Below are 16,479 nucleotides of genomic sequence, written 5' to 3'. Positions count from 1 at the left end.
CACGAGTCCACGTGTCCTTTGTTCATCCCCAGGAGCCATGGGAGGAGCTTCTGGGGAAGAAGTGTGGGTTGAGGAGAAAGGTTGGACTAAAAATACCAGGCAGGAATTTTCCTGAAATTTCCAAGGCCCCGGGGAGTTGATTGATTGAACCCCATCCCGAATATGAGGGAGCCAAGGCTCGGAGCAGGAATGAGGCATCCAGGATCACAGAGCTCAGAAGCCACAGAGCCAGCCAGACCTGGCAACCCCCAGGCTGAACTCAAGGACTCCCCAGCTTTGGCGCCCAGGAGTGGGGTTGGGGCAGGGAGAAGGTGAGACAGAAGGAGAGAGTGGAGGGAAGATTCAAGCAGCATGCCCTCCCAAGACATAATCAGGGCCGACTGCCTGGGGCCTGCCTGAGAAGATCAACCCTTGGCCTTCATCCTCACTTCCAAGCTCCCACTTTTCCCAGCCCCACAGGGACCATCTGGCCAGCTGCAGCTGGGAGGCCTTCCCTCCCTCTCTCCTTCCTGGCAGCCTGAGGAATATTAATAATAATTAATAGCCAACAAAGGCCAAGCACAGTGGCTTACACCTGTAATTCCAGTACTTTAAGAGACCATGATGGGAGGACTGCTTGAGGCCATGAGTTCGAGACAAACCTGGACAACATAGGGAGATCCCATCTCTATGAAAAAATTGAAAATTAGCCAGAAGTATTCACACTTGCCTGTAGTTCCAGATACTCAGGAGGTTGAGACAGGAGGATCACTTGAACTTGGGAGGTTGAGGCCATAGTGAGCTGAGATCACACCACTACACTCTAGCCTTGGCAACAGAGCAAGACCCTGTCTTTAAAAATAATAATAATTATGGGCTGGGTGTGGGGTCTCACGCCTGTAACCCCAGCACTTTGGGAGCCTAAGGTGGGAGGATCACTGAGGTCGGGATTTTGAGACCAGACTGGCCAACGTGGCGAAACCCCGTCTCTACTAAATACAAAAATTAGCCAGGCGTGTAATCCCAGCTACTCGGGAGGCTGAGGCAAGAAAATCACTTGAACCCAGGAGGCGGAGGTTGCAGTGAGCCGAGATTGCACCACTGCACTAAAGCCTGGGCGACAAGAGCAAGACCCTGTCTCAGAAAAAAATTGAAAAAAAAAATAATTATTATTATTAATATTATTATTTTTGTAGCCACTGTTTATTGAGCGTTCGCTTTATCCCAGGTGCTATCCTACTCACTTGGCACTCATGGTAACTCATGGAGTCCTCAAAACAGACTGATGAAGTAGATACTGTTATTATCACCCCATCCAGTCTAAGAAGAGTCAGGTACAGAGAGAAAAACTAAGCCCAGATCACAGACCAAGCAAAGTGACAAAGCAGGGCCCTTCCCAGGACATGTGGGCCGGGATCCATGCTCTGACCACCATATTCCTACCTTGTGCCAGCTGATGATGTCTGACGGGGACCCAGTGCGGCCTCCACATCCTTGCAGCCAACCTCAGTGCCTTTATTCAGGCTGGGAGCCATGCTGGGAACTCCTGGGAGCAGGGCCTTTCCAGAGTGGACTCCCCTCAAAGCCTCGGTCCTGGGAAGCCGGGGAGGAGGAAAGTCGGAGGTCAAGGGGCTGTGCCATCTGAACTCAGCTCCCAAAGACCCGAGTGCATGCTCTAGACAGCTGCTTAGTTTTGCTCATGAGTCCTACAATCTCCCAGGCTACAGGTTCCTCCTTGCCCTCACCCCACAGGCAAGGCTGGTGAAGGGCCTTTGCAATGCCTCCCGCAGTTCTCTGGACCCCCACTTCTCACCCCTCCATCCTTACTCATTGGGACCTTTATCACTACCTTTGGGCCAGGCCAGACCTTCCTTCCTGGCCCTGCGTCCTGTGGGCCCACCATGCCCACCATGCCAGAGGAACACCGCAGCACCAGTCTGATGGTGCTCCTATGCCTCCATGGCTCCCCACTGCCACCTACCAAGTCTAGCCCGAGCTCGTGCACTATCTAGACTCATCTCCCACTGCTCCCCGCAGCTGTGCTGGCTTCCCACCTGCCTGCTGGAGACAGCAAAGAGAACTGCCGCTGCCGCTGTCTGAGTCCCTGCCACGTACCAGCCACACAGCTGTGCTGCTGCCCGGAATCAGAATGATAGCAGCATCAACGAGCTGCTCTCTGTGGGCCTGGCAGAGCTTCTTCTTTTCCTTCTTCTTTGTTTACCATCTCCACACTTCCTCCCAAACCCCAACCCCTGGTAACCACTATTCCACTCTACTTCTGTATGTTCAACTTTTTCAGATTCCACATTTCACTGAGGTCATGTAGGATTTGCCTTTCTGTGCCTGGGTTATTTCACTTAGCATAATGTCCCCCAGTTTCATCCACTTTGTCACAGATGACAGGACATTTTCTTTTTCAAGGCTGAATAGTATTTCATTGTGTTTGTGTATAACATTTCCTTGATCCATGCATTTGTTGATGGACACTTTGGTTGATTCTGTATCTTGACTATTGTGAATCATGCTGAAATAAATATGAGACTGTAGATATTTCTTTGACATACTGATTTCGTATTTTTGGCTATATGCCCAGAAGTGGGATTACTGGATTGTATGACATTTCTAGTTTTAATTTTTTTTTCTTTTTTTTGACACAGAGTCTCGCACTGTCACCCAGGCTGTGGTGTGATCTCGGCTCACTGCAAGCTCTGCCTCCTGGGCTCACGCTATTCTCCTGCCTCAGCCTCCCAAGTAGCTGGGACTACAGGCGCCCACCACCACACCTGGCTAATTTTTTGTATTTTTAGTAGAGACGGGGTTTTACCATGTTAACCAGGATGGTCTCGATTTCCTGACCTCATGATCCACCTGCCTCGGCCTCCCAAAGTGCTGGGATTACAGGCATGAGCCACCGCACCCAGCCTTCTAGTTTTAATTTTTTGAGGAAAATTCATACTGTTCTCCATAATGGCTGTGCTAAATTATCTTCCCACCAACAGTGTGTGAGGGTTCCATTTTCTCCACACCCTTGCCAACACTTGTTATCTTTTCTTTTTGCGTGTGTGTGTGTGTGTATGTATGTATTTATTTGAGATGAGATTTGGCTAGGTTGCCCAAGTTGGTCTCAAACTCTCATGCTCAAGTGATCCTCCCATCTCAGCCTCTCAAGTAGTTAGGATTACATACAGGTGGGTGCCACCATACTCAGCAAGCATCTTTTTTTTTCTTTTTTGGCAAAAGTCCTTCCTACAGATGTGAGGTGATATCTCGTCATGATTTTAATTTGCATTTCCCTTGCCTTTTGTATGTCTTCTTTTGAAAAATGTCACTGGGCGAAGTGGCCCACCACTGTAATCCCAACATTTTGGGAGGCCGAGGTGGGTGGATCACCTCAGGTCAGGAGTTCTAGACCAGCCTGACCAAAATGGTGAAATCCCATCTCTACTAAAAATACAAAAATTAGCCACGCGTGGTGGCACATGCCTGTAATCCCAACTACTCGGGAAGCTGAAGTAGGAGAATCGCTTGAACTCGGGAGACAGAGGTTGCAGTGAGCCAAGATCGCACCACGGCACTCCAGCCTGGGTGACAGAGCGAGACTCTGTCTCAAAAAAAAAGGAAAAAAAAAAAAAAGAAAAGAAAAAAGAAAAATGTCTATTCAGTTGCTTTGCCTGTTTTTAAATTGGGTCATTCATTTATTCGCTATTGAGTTGTTTGAATTCTGTATATATTTTGGATATTAATCCACTAGCATATGTTTCATTTGAAATATTTTGTCTCATTCTATAGATTCTTTTCATTCCTTACCTGTGCAGAAGCAGTTTAGTTTGATGCACTCCTTTTTGTCTATTTTTGGTTTTGTTGCCTGTGGTTCTGGGGTCATAGGCAAGAAATCTTTGCCAAGACCTATGTCAAGAAGTTTTTGCCTGTGGTTTTGGGATCATAGGCAAGAATCTTTGCCAAGACCAATGTCAAGAAGTTTTCCTCCTATGTTTCCTCTAGTACATTTCTTGTTGTTGTTGTTATTTTGTTTTGTTTTGGGTTCTGGTGTTTTTGTTTTGTTTTGTTTTGTTTTTGTTTGTTTGCTTTTGGCAAAGTCTCACTGTGTTGTATTGGCTGGCCTCCATTTCCTGGGCTCCAGTGATCCTCTTGCCTCAAGCTTCCGAGTAGCTGGGACTACAGGTGTTCACCACTGCTCCTGGCTTCTTCCAGTAGCTTTACAGTTTCAAGTGTTAAGTTTAAGACTTTAATCCATTTTGAGTTAATTTTTGTACATGAGGTTAAATAAGTGTCTAATTTCAATTTTCTGCATGAACCAATACCATTTATTGAAGAGACTGTCCTTTTGCCATTGTGTGATCTTGGCACTTTTGTCAAAGATCAGATTGTAAATGTGTAGATTTATTTTTGGGCTCTCTCTATTCTGTTCCATTAGTTTTTATGTCTGTTTTGTGCCAGTACTATGCTGTTTACAGCTCTGTAGTAGCTTTTGAGATCAGGTAGTGAGATGCTTCCAGCTTTTTCTTTTTTGCTCAACATTGCTTTTGCTATTTGGGGAATTCTGTGGTTCCCTATGCAATTTAGGATTTTTTTTTTCTATTTCTGTGAAAAAAATATAATTGGAATTTTGATAGGGATTACATTAAATCTGTGGATCATTCTGGATAGTATAAGCATTAAAAATATTAATTCTTCCAATCCATGAACATGGAATATCTTTCCATTTATTTGCATCTTCTTTAATTTCTTTCATCAGTGTTTTATGTTTTTCTAGTGTATGATTCTTTTCCGTCATTGGTTAAATTTATTCATAAGATGTGTGTTGTTGTTGTTGCTGTTTAAATGGGATTGTTTTCTTCATTTCTTTTTCAGATCATTCATTGTTAATTATAGAAATGCTACTGATTTTTGTATGATTTTCTAACCTGCAACTTTACTAAATTTGCTTACAAGTTCTAATAGCTTTTTAGTAGAGTCTTTAGCGTTTTCTATATATAAGATTATGTCATTTGCAAATAGAGTCAATTTAACTTCTTCCTTTCCAAATTGAATGCTTTTTTATTTCTTTTTCTTGCCTAATTGCTCTGGTTAGGACTTCTAGCACAGTACTATGTTGAATAAAAGTGGCAAGAATGGACACCCTTGTCTTTTTCCTGATCTTAAAGGGATAACTTCCAACGCTTTTGAGTCTTCTCCCTTTTTCTTAGTCTAGCTAAAGGTTTTGCAATTTTATTTATCTTTTCAAAAACCTAACTCTTAATTTTGTTGATCTTTTCTATTGTTTTTCTAGTTTCTATTTCAATTATTTCTGCTATGATCTTTTCTTTTCTTCTATTAACTTTGGGCTTAGTTTGCTCTTCTTTTTTAGTTCCTTGAGGTGTAACAATAGGTTGTTTATATGAAATCTTTCTTCTTTTTTGATGTAGGCATTTATTGCTATAAATGTCCCCCTTTGAACTGCTTTTGCTGCACCCTATAAACTTTTGCATGTTGTATTTTCATTTTCACTTGTCTCAAGATACTTTTCAATTTCCCTTTTGATTTCTTATTTGACCTAGTGGTTGTTCAAAACCAGTAGACTTTTAAGAACTTTCCTGCATTTTTTCATTTACTCTTCACTCAACCCTGCGATATATGGATTATCTTCCCCATTTTTCAGATGAGAAAACTGAGGAGAGAAAAGGCTAGATAGCTTGCCTAAAGGCACACAGCTGTAAAAGACAGAGCCAGGATTTATACCCAAAGAGTCTGGCTCCAGAGTTAGGGCATTAAATGATTCCACTCCATCACATATCTCACTTAATCCCCCGCCAACCTTGGGAGGTAGGGTCTGTTATCATCCTCACTTTCACATGAGAAACCAAGCCTCAGAGAGGGACACTCAGCTTGTAAACGACACAGTAAGGCTCAAACTCAGTCCTGTCTGCCCTTGCAGGCTCCACACTGTCCTGACTGAACCATTCTAGTGTCTTTGTGTCCGTCTGCACCATTCCCACCTTCTGCAACACCCTCTTTTTCCCTACTTCCACACTGGTTTTGAAATTCCCTGCATCCCAATGCAAATCTGAGGGGTGATGCAAATGCACTTGCCCTTCCCCTTTCACAAAGCCTTCCTGACCTCAACTAGAAGAGACCTTACCTTTTGAATTCTGAAGCCCATGGAGTCCCCCTTGTGACAATTCCCCTCCACCCCACTCCCCAAGATGGACCCTTGGGAGTTCTGCCTTCTCTTTCTTTTGTTGCCTCTACCTTTGCTAATAGGCCTCACTTCCATACCCTGCTTCCTCACCCTGTCTGAACCACTTTCAGCCTGATCCTAGTCCCCTTTTCTCTGGTTTGTTTTATCACTTATTGAATTCCTCTTATGTTTGTGTCAGGCCTTAACTGAGGGCTTTACGTGCATTATTTCACCCAGCCTGGGAGGCAGGAAATATTAGCGCCCCAGTTTTATAGAGGAAGAGGTGGAGGTACAGAGAGGGAAAGTGACTTTCCAAAGATCACACAGTACTTGGAAAAGCTGTGGCTGGGACCCTGCCCTGTTTTATATCCTCATGCAATTATCTATGTGTGTCTGGAGGTCAGAGAGACTTCCCCAGGCACAGAAGCCATTACATAACAGGGTGGCCAGAGCTGTGCAAGGGTTGTGGGTGGTCACAGTGCCCAGAGAGCACCAAGGTCAAGGTCACAGTGAGAGCACTGAGACTCTTCCTGGGGGGTTGAGAAAGTTGTCTTGAGGAGAGGCCATGGAACGAAAGGCTTGGAGCCTGAGTAGGAGTTTGCCTGACAGTAGTGTGGGAAGAGGGGCAGTGAAGAGGTGAGCAGCAGCAGAGGAAATGGCAAGAGGTGTGGTTTGGGATGTGGTCGGGGTGGAGGCCACACTAGCATGGTTGGTGGGAGCCAAGTCCTTGAGTACCCAAGAGTTTGGTGCCAGTCTCCTAGTGGGTCAAGTGCCTGTGTTGGTCGTCCTAACCAGCTCAGACTGGCTCCCATGCTCACATGTGGCTCAGTGAATTTGGTGACCTCAGGAGATGTGAAAGTAAAGCAAACCCTCCCCACCACCTGCTGCCTCAGTGGTTTGGAGATCCAGATCCCCTCCACGCCTCTGTGTTGTGGCAGCCCCAGGGACAGAGAGCAGCTTAGCAGAGAGAGTGGGGTCCTTCGCTTTGTACATTACATCCCGAGCTTCCAGGGCAGGGTAGACTAGGGGATGAAGGAAGGAAAGCAACACCCAGAGTACTCTGGAATCTGGTTTATTAGCTGGGGGTTGGAGTGGCTCTAGGGAAGGACAGTGTTGGGGCGAGGCCTCCAGTCACCCCGTTCCTCCCTGGGCTGCTCCTCCCGACTGGACCAAGGTAGCTTGAGCTGCCAGAAGTGGAATATCATGGGTGGCCCTTCCTGCAGGAGAAAAGAGCTTCCCTGCTGGGGAGGGGAGGCAGGCAGTGGGCAAGCCTCCCTAGCATCCGGTACAAGCAGCGTAGGCACAGATCTCACACGTGCTCGGGTCCTCAGCGATTTCCTCTGTACAACAGAGATGGAGCCTCGTGAGAACCAGCATTTCCTCCCAATACCCCTGCCGCCCTTGGCCCAGAGCTTGTACGTCACCACCCAGACCCCAGAGAATCCCAGCAGGCCCATACTCTGACCTACTGGGCGTTTTGCCCCAAATCAGGGCATGCAGACCACTCAAACCAACCAATCAAAGCAGAGATTCCACCAGAAAGAGAGGCAACTAAGACCAGATGAACTGTCTTAGTTCCCAAACCTCAGCAGTTACAACTTGGAATTGAAGTGGGCGTGGAACAGACCCACCAATCAGAGGCAAGCTCCCTAGTTCCACCAATCAGAGCTGAGCCCTTCCTCCAAATCCCACCAATCAGAGCAGATCTCTTCCTCATGTGCCATCAGAGTATTCCCGAGCCCTGTCAATCAGAGAGGAGGGAGGCTGCTCACCCAGCCTCTGAAGTATCTCCTGGGCATTGGGCTTCTTGCAGAGAGGCTTGAGTTCTTCTGGAAAGTTTGGGTTGCTACAGAGGATGGGAACCACAGGTTCACCAGGGATGGGTGCAAACTTCCTGAGTTTCCCAACCCTGGGCTCCTCGGGCTCTTGGAGGTCTTTGAGCTTCTTCACTGACTCCAGAGAAAAGGAGAAATTTCCATCCTGGAAAAGACAAGCCCAGAGCATGAGGCCAGGCTGCAGCCTGCTTCCTGACTGCGCCCCCCGTGCTGGCCCCGGTCCAGCCCAGTGGTGCTCACGAGTAGTATTCGTGGCATATGGGAGCCAGGCGATCCACTGAGGGGCACTGTGAGGGGTAGAGTTCAGGCCCCACGCCCTGGCTTGGCTCCGTGGTGCTGGACACTCCGGAACCCGCAAATTCTGCATGTTGTATGGGGAGTGGAGAAAATGGGTGTGAAGCTCCAGTAACACCAAAGGTGCCTAATGAGTAGGAGCCAGTGTGCTGATTTTTAGGGAGAGACAAAGGACCAGCACCCAGGCATGGTAGCTCCACGTGGTCAAGCCCAGGCTGTCCTTCCCCTGCCTGAGAGCGGTGCTGCTGATTACTGGGCCCCCAGCTTCAGCCTGTAGCCTGGTTTTTGTTTGAGAAGCAATAAAAGGCCTCTCAGAATCTGGCTTTGATAGAGAGCAGGGCCCCTGCTAGGTGCCAGCCTGGCCTGTCGCCAGCATTGGCACTGGTAGGCACACCCATCTGTCAGGACCTCCAGGGTGTCCGTGTGGTTCCTGGGACCCACAGGGGTGCTTTGGCTGAGCACAGAACTGAGGAGTAAGGTCTGGATTCAAATCCAGCTCCTGCACTTCCCACGGCCATGTGCCCATGGTCTGTTACAGAACTTTTGTGAGGCTCAGTTTTCCCCTCTGTAAAATGGGACTAATAATTCCTTTCTTCCAGGTTGATGGTGGGGCCACAGTGAGGGGCTGGGGAAAGAATCGGCACGTGGGACACTCAGTAAATTGGCCAGTTCCCCGCCTTCCCCAAATGATTATTCCTCTTCCCTCCACTGGATTTCTTTCTCCTCCAAAGTTGAAGGGAAAGGTGTGTGTGTGGCCGGACTGAGCAGGAGCTCCTCAAAGAAGGCCAAACCTCAGACACACATCCTCAGTCCAGCCCCAAAGAGGAGGTATTCTCTCAGGGGACCAGCCCTGGGCACTAGGGGCAGGGAGCCAGCTGGGCCAGGGTAGGGACACAGGACTCACCTGCACGGTGACCCCTCCCGCCAGGGCAGCCCAGGCCCCGAGGAGGCACAGTGCGGAGAGCAGGAGGGCATTCATGGCAGCAGTGCCCGCGAGAGGGGTGGCTGTTCTGGATGCCAGGGGGAAACAGCGGGACTTTTAAAGAGGGCAGGTTACTGAGTAACCCGGAAGCCTTTGTCAGTCTCATCTGCTCACCTGTCAGGCCTTATCAGATAAGGCTGAGACAGCCCTGGGAGATAAGAGCCAGGCAGGGGGGCCCCCGGCCCCTCCCTGAGCACCCACTTTGACCCACAGCCGGGCTGGGTCCTGCATTCATTCACCAACAAGGCACATTCACTCACGACTGCCCTGTGCTGGTGTGGGGCCGGCCGACCCAGCCCTTGAGGAGGAGGGCCCAGCCCGACAGTGAAAGGCAGGGTGATGAGGGTGGGGTGATTAGGGTCAGGTGACGGGGCTGCACTGGGGGTTGAGCTCTGGAGAATGGGTGGAGGTTTTCTCAGAGAAGGGACTGAGAACAGAAGGCCATTTCATGCCAAATGGACAGCTAGGAGGTGAGACAGGCCTGGAATATTCAGGGGAATGTGAGAAATTCCACGCGGGAGGCTGCAGGGCAGGTCGGGGGCTGCGTTTGATTGCTGCAACTTTAAGGAAGCCCTCCGCACAGCCCGGGTTCAGCTCCACCTACTGCCCAGTTGTGGGGCATGTGAACTTGGGCCAATGCTTTCCGCTCTCTGAGTCTTGTTGTCCCTTGTGTCCCCTGTGGGAACCAAAAATAATACCTACCTCATGGGGTAGGTATGCGGTAGGCATTATTGTGAGAATCAAGTGAGGTTTTAAAAACACTTAGCTCAATGCCTGGCACACAGAAGGTGCTCAGCAGAGGTCCATCCCCCTATTATTTTTAGCAGCCACAGCAGCTCCTGGTCCTCCCTGGCCCCTCTGGTGACCATCTGCCTGTCTGAGCCACAGGCTGTCCCCACTCTGTGCTGGTCCTCATCCTGTCCTGCCTGCCCTGCAGCCTCAGGGTGTCCTCGAATGAGCTCCTCCCCAATCCGCCCGCCCCCTTGCCCCTGCAGATGCAGTCCCCTTTCCACAGATCACACTGGGGAATTGCTTGGCTGTGTCCGCGCCCCTCTAGACTCTGACCCCATTCAGACCGCGCCCTCAGCGCAGCGTGCATTCACTGTGTGCTGTTGTGAGCAGGAATCCCCAGGACACAGGAGAAAGGGTAGCCCTGGGATTGTCATCTTTCTACTCAGCCAACCTGGCCCGATGCCAGGACAGCCCTAGGGCGGGAGGTTGGGCAGGAATTCCTGGGTGGGGAGAGTCAACACTGAAGAGGGAATTGGAGACAGCAGGGCCTGACCAGGAGGGAACTGCAGGGACAAGGCCCTCAGGGAGGGGCAGGGAGCTCCTGGCCCGGCTCCCAGGGCAGTCCTCACAGCTGCACTGGATTTCCCACCCCTTTCTGGTGTGTGTGTGTGTGTGTTAAGGGGGGGTGTGTCTGCGGAGATGTGTATGTCTGTATATGCCAAAGTGTCTGTATATACCCTGATAGGTGTGTGTAGCCAAGGTGTGTGTGTATATGTGCATGTGCTGAAGGTGTGTGTGCTGAGGCATGTGTGTACACTGAGGAGTATATATGTATATATGCTAAGGTGTATGTGTGTGTATACTGGGGGGTATATGTGTGTCCGTGTACACCAAGATATCTGTGTCTGTGCTAGGAGGTGTGCATATATACATCGAGGTGTGTGTGCCAGTGTGTACATACACAGGCGTGTGTGTATACACCAAGGTGTGTGTGTTTGCTGGGGTGTCTGCTGATGTGTGTGTATGTGCACTGAGGTGTGTGTGTGTGTATGCTCATGTGTGTATATGCACTGAGATATGTGTGTGTACATGCACTGAGGTGTGTGTGTGTATGCTGAGCTGAGGGCGTCTGCTGTGCTGTGCGTGTGTGTGCCGAGGTGTGTGTATACACTGAGGTGCATGTGTGTGCTGAGGTGTGTGTGTGCTGAGGTGTGTGAGTGCTGATGTGTGTGTGTGTGCTGAGGAGTGTGTGTGCTGACATGTGTGCATACACTGAGGTGTGTGTGAGTGCTGATGTGTGTGTATGCACTGAAGTGTGTGTGTGTGCTGAGGCGTGTGTGTGCTGACGTGTGTGTGTGTACACTGAGGTGTGTGTGCTGAGGTGTGTGTGTGTGCTGACGTGTGTGTACACACTGAAGTGTGTGTGCTGACATGTGTGTACACACTAAGGTGCGTGTGTTTGCTGAGGTGTGTATGCTGACGTGTGTATACACTGATGTGTGTGTGCTGACGTGTGTGTATACACTGACATATGTCTGCATGCTGAGGTGTGTGTGTGTGTGCCGAGGTGTGTATATACACTGAGGTGCATGTGTGTGCTGAGGTGTGTGTGCTGACGTGTGTGTATACACTGAGGTGTGTGTGAGTGCTGACGTGTACGTGTACACTGAGGCGTGAATGCTGACGTGTGTGTGTGCTGACTGTATACACTGAGGTGTGTGCTGACGTGTGTGTATACACTGGTGTGTGCTGACGTGTGTATATACATTGAGGTGTGTGTGCTGTGTGTGTGTGCTGACGTGTGTATACACTGAGGTGTGTGCTGACGTGTGTATACACTGAGGTGTGTGCTGACGTGTGTATATACATTGAGGTGTGTGTGTGTGCTGTGTGTGTGTGCTGACGTGTGTATACACTGAGGTGTGTGCTGTGTGTGTGCTGACGTGTGTATACACTGAGGTGTGTGTGTGCTGAGGTGTGTGTGCGTGCCTGGACATGTGTGTGTGCCCACCAAGGTCAGCCACACAGTGACCCCCTCGCTGAGTGCAGGTGGGAGTGGGCGTGGGAATGAGAGGGGTTAGAGGAAGGAATAGGGCTGAGGGTCGGAGCGTGGGACCTGGATGCTGAGCAACAGGAGGTCGGGGGATGGAGCTGGGGGAAAGGTGAGGGGCAGGAGTTTCGGAGGCTGGGGTGGGGATGAGCACCGGGAGAAGTTGTGTAGTGCGGCTGAGGTCCATGCTAGACTGGAGCCGGGGCTTACGGAGACTGGAGTGGGGTTGAGTTTGGGGGCTCAATTCGGGCGACACTAAAGTAGGTTTGGATTAGGGTCGGGTTGAGATGGAGCTGAGGTTGGGCCGGTGTAAATTAGAGTTAGGTGTGGAGCCGAGGGCGCAGTCCAGATTGGGCTGATGTGGTGCTTGTAACCGACGTGGAGGCTGGTTTGGGCTAGGTCAGGGCTCATTGGCAGGACTGGGATTGGAGTAGAGTTTGCAGCAGAGATCGGAGGTGTGGCTGGGTCAGGTTTATGATGGGGGTGGGTCTGGTTTAAGTGTGACGCTAAAGCTGGGTTGGGATTTGACTTACAGTTAAGGATGGGGCTTAGGTGGGGCCACCAGGCTGAGGAGCCGTTTTCTCTGACTCATTTTGGTCTTTCCCCTCCCAAGCTGTGGCAGAAATGGGGGTAAAGGGCAGGGGCTTTCATCCCTGAGCCTTTCTCCCACAGCCCCCGTGGCCGAGGCTTGCCTGCTGTAAGGCAGGGATGGAGTAGGGTGGGTTCGGGAGTGACATCACTCTACACTGTGGGAAAGAGGAAGTGGCTCCTAGGCCATGGCCCTTAGGGTCCTCCCCTACCCAACTCCACCTCTGACCTCTACCCTGGGAAATGGGAACCAACTCCCCTTCCCTTGTTCCCCAAGCCCCTCTGCCTAGTCTGGCCCCAGTTGTGAGTTCAGGCCCCCTCCCTCTTGAACCTCCAGCGTGCTCAGGGCCTCTGCAGCCTGCTCTGAAGCTGCTGGAAGTTGGATCTTGGGCTCTTCCCTGAACTCCAAGCTTCCTGCCTCCCACCCCAGCCCACACCCTGAGTACTCAGGCCCTGGTCCTCAGCACCCCCACATCCCTCATTCTTCCCATATGAGTAGAAGGAGGGTCTGAGACTGTTTGGGTTTCCCACACTGCCTTTTCTGGCAGACTCTTGCTCCTAATAGCCTTCCAGGCCATGCCACCTGTACCGCCTGCCTCCCCTCTGAAAACCCATCAGCGACTGCCCAAACCCTCTGGAAGAAAGCCAGCCTCCCTTGCCTGGCATTCAAGGTTTTTGTGATCCGGCCCCTGCTGAGCTCTTCATTCAACCAGGATCCCAAAGGACTCCCTAGAGTGGACCCGGAAGGAGGGACCTAAACGTGGGGTGCTGTGGCTTCAGGGGCTCAGGCTTCGGAGCCAGGCAGCCCTGTATTAAAATCCAGTGTCACTGGCCGGGTGCGTGGTGGCTCACGCCTGTAATCCCAGCACTTTGGGAAGCTGAGGCAGATGGATCACGAGGTCAGGAGTTCAAGACCAGCCTGTCCAACATAGTGAAACCCCGTCTCTACTAAAAATGCAAAAATTAGCTGGGCGTGGTGGCACATGCTTGTAGTCCCAGCTACTTGGGAGGCTGAGGCAGGAGAATTGCTTGAACCCATGAGGCAGAGGTTGCAGTGAGCCGAGATCGCACCACCACGCTCCAGCCTGGGCTACAGAGCAAGGAAAAAAAGAAAAAAAAGAATCCACTGTTACCATTCAAAAGCTGCATGACTGGCCGGGCACGGTGGCTCAAGCCTGTAATCCCAGCACTTTGGGAGGCCGAGACGGGCGGATCACGAGGTCAGGAGATCGAGACCATCCTGGCTAACACAATGAAACCCCGTCTCTACTAAAAATACAAAAAAATTAGCCGGGCGAGGTGGCGGGCGCCTGTAGTCCCAGCTACTCGGGAGGCTGAGGCAGGAGAATGGCGTAAACCCGGGAGGCGGAGCTTGCAGTGAGCCGAGATAGCGCCACTGCACTCCAGCCTGGGCGACAGAGCGAGACTCCGTCTCAAAAAAAAAAAAAAAAAAAAAAAAAAAAAGCTGCATGACCTTTCTGAGCTTTAGTTTCTGCTCTAAAAAATGGAGACAATAACAGCTAGATTGCAAATTTCAGTTTTTCTGGAAGACTCTCCTAACGGACCCCAGCCCCGACAAGCCTGGGTTAAGACCATTTCTGCTCCTCTGAGCTCCACCAGCCTCCTACACCTTTCCCATCATAAACTTAGCAAATTGTCTGTCTAGCCTACTGCCCTGGGAGCTGCTGAAAGCAGAGACTGTGTCCTACTCGACTGAGGCCCCAGTACTCATACAAGGCCTGGCACTTAGTAAGTACCACTAAGTCTTTAAAGAATGAGGCAGGTTGGAGCGTTTGTAATGATCATCGCATTAATGACAGCAGCTAATATTTATCAAGACTCACTCTGTGCCAGGCTCTGGCCAAGTGCTTTACAAGTGTGGAAACCAGACTCGCTCCCTAAAGCCCCGCCACCCCTCACCCACTGCCAGAAGCTGCAGAGGCTCTGCCCTGCTGTTGGACCAGTCCTCCGGTCTCTGTGAGGATGCTGATGTTTGATTCTTGTGTCTGGTGATCTTATCATGGCTCCTGTGTGCACATTAAAACTGGGACCATGAAGGCTCCGTCCCCCCATTCCCGCAGGCCCAGAGGCCTAATCAGACCTCAGCAGGAAGGCCTGGAACAGAGCCCAGGTGGGAACCCGAAGACTCCAATACAGATCTGTGTAACCTTGAAAGGGGTGTGGTCCACAATATGCAGACTCTCCAACCTGCTTGTAAATGTGTCTTGGAGGGTGTAACAATCTCTGGCCCCTATAACAATCCAGAACTGCCTGAAGCAGACATTATAATATATGTGAACCTCCTGACAGCACTGGAAACACCTAAGAAATAACTGCACAACCCTGTTTTATACATGGGTAAACTGAAGCCCAGAGGCTCAGAGAGGTTAAGGAAGTATAACTTTCCCAAAGGTGCAAACAGGGGTGCTGTGTACAGTTGTATTGGTTGTGCACTGCACACAGGTACCCGACCAACAGAGAGCATAAGTGTGGAAACAAGCATGGGACTACCTCAGCCTAGAGGAAAGCACAATACTTCAGACTTATTGCCAGGTGGACTGGGTGGCAGCTGTGGTCACATAGCTAGAAATCCCAGAACAGAATCCAGTTCTCTCAACTGCCAAAGAAAAGCCTAAAGTTCTACTGAGTCCATCCCATTCCTCTGCACTGTCTTGCTGGTCCCAAACACCCATTTTTGCCCCCTTCTAGGGAAAAGGAAAAAGAAAGGAGTGGCCACTAAGTCAGACCCTGTGAGGTAGGTCAATGATGTCCATCTTAGAGGATGAAACTGAGGCTCCTAGAAAGAGTGCTCAATGTCACACAGAAAGTGGATGGCTGAGTTGGAATTGGAAGCCTTTTGGCTGAAGCCCAAGTCCAGGCTTGAGTGGAGGGATCCCTCCCTTACCCCAGGCCCCAGGTGGCCCGGCTCTTTCCCTTGATGCTCCAGGGGGCAGCTGGGCAGTGGGCAGGGGGCGTGCCTGGCTGTTTGCTCAGCGGTGTCGTCTCAGGGCCCTGTGGCCTGACCAGGAAGAGGTGGTGGAGAAGCTCCGTTCACCATCTGCTCCCCCTCAGCGGGACAGCAGCTGCAGCCTTCTCCCGCATCCCCCAGCCTGCTTTGGGCATTGGCCACCAAGACAACCTCCCACGCCCAAAGGCTGACAGGGAAGGAGAGCACAGCTGGAGCTCCCGCCACCTGCCCCCATAGAAGACGCTCACAGAGCCCACAGGCTACAGGGAGGGTAGGGCATGGGTACAGACTCCCTGGGACGAGGGGGGAACAAGTCGAGGCTACCGGTCCTCCTGGCACCAGGTGAGAGAATGCTTACCCAACAAGGCGGCATTTGCAGCAGGCCTTGATCCATGGCAAGATTTGGACCCATCAAGGGGAGAACCGTGAGGCAAAGGCCTGGCAGCAGGAAGCGCAGAGGGCAAAGTGGGGGTGGCTGTGGTGGAATCAGAGGGTGTCTCAAGGACTCATGGGCCAGCAGCCCAGAGAAGGTGGTTTCACACACCGGGCTGAGGAGTTCTGCCCTTCACCTGGTGACAGCGGGGAGCTATAGGAGGTTTCAGAGTAGGGGAGGCCTTGGTAAGAGTCGTGATTCAGAAGGAGCACCCTGGCACTTGGCGTTGAAAGTGGACTGTCTAGCGATGGCTGCTGCATGGGTCCAGAAGAGAAGGTCGTGTTCCACCCCTGGCAGTGCCCCAGAAGGGCAGGGGGTGCATTGGAAGCATAAAATGGCAGGAAAATAACTGGTCTTGGCAACTTGGCAACAGATGGAGGAGAGGGAGGGAGACAGAGAAGGGAAGACTGCCCTTGGGACCTAATATGTGCCAGGACAGC

The 16,479-nt window shown here is 50.9% G+C and overlaps 1 protein-coding gene across 1 annotated transcript; it reads right to left on the bottom strand.

The window, feature by feature from the left end:
- Positions 1-7,213: 7,213 nt before the first annotated feature.
- On the bottom strand, positions 7,214-9,348 carry GUCA2A (guanylate cyclase activator 2A). Its single transcript, XM_001085421.5, has 3 exons — positions 9,191-9,348; positions 7,930-8,137; positions 7,214-7,497 (listed from the first exon to the last, which is right to left on the bottom strand). The coding sequence occupies exons 1-3, from the start codon at positions 9,263-9,265 to the stop codon at positions 7,433-7,435; spliced, it is 348 nt and encodes a 115-aa protein (XP_001085421.2). The 5' UTR covers positions 9,266-9,348; the 3' UTR covers positions 7,214-7,432.
- Positions 9,349-16,479: the final 7,131 nt, after the last annotated feature.

The sequence above is a fragment of the Macaca mulatta genome, chromosome 1 (assembly GCF_049350105.2).
Source record: "Macaca mulatta isolate MMU2019108-1 chromosome 1, T2T-MMU8v2.0, whole genome shotgun sequence".
NCBI classification, from domain to species: domain Eukaryota; kingdom Metazoa; phylum Chordata; class Mammalia; order Primates; family Cercopithecidae; genus Macaca; species Macaca mulatta.
Note: the sequence above shows the minus strand (reverse complement) of the source record. Positions and strands in the feature narration are given on the sequence as shown.

Coding starts and splice junctions, on each gene's coding strand:
- GUCA2A (XM_001085421.5), bottom strand. CDS start 9,265: ATGAATGCCCTCCTGCTCTCCGCACTGTGCCTCCTCGGGGCCTGGGCT. Junction 8,138..9,190: donor CGGGAGGGGTCACCGTGCAG/GTGAGTCCTGTG, acceptor TGTCTTTTCCAG/GATGGAAATTTCTCCTTTTC. Junction 7,498..7,929: donor GGAGATACTTCAGAGGCTGG/GTGAGCAGCCTC, acceptor TCTGTTGTACAG/AGGAAATCGCTGAGGACCCG.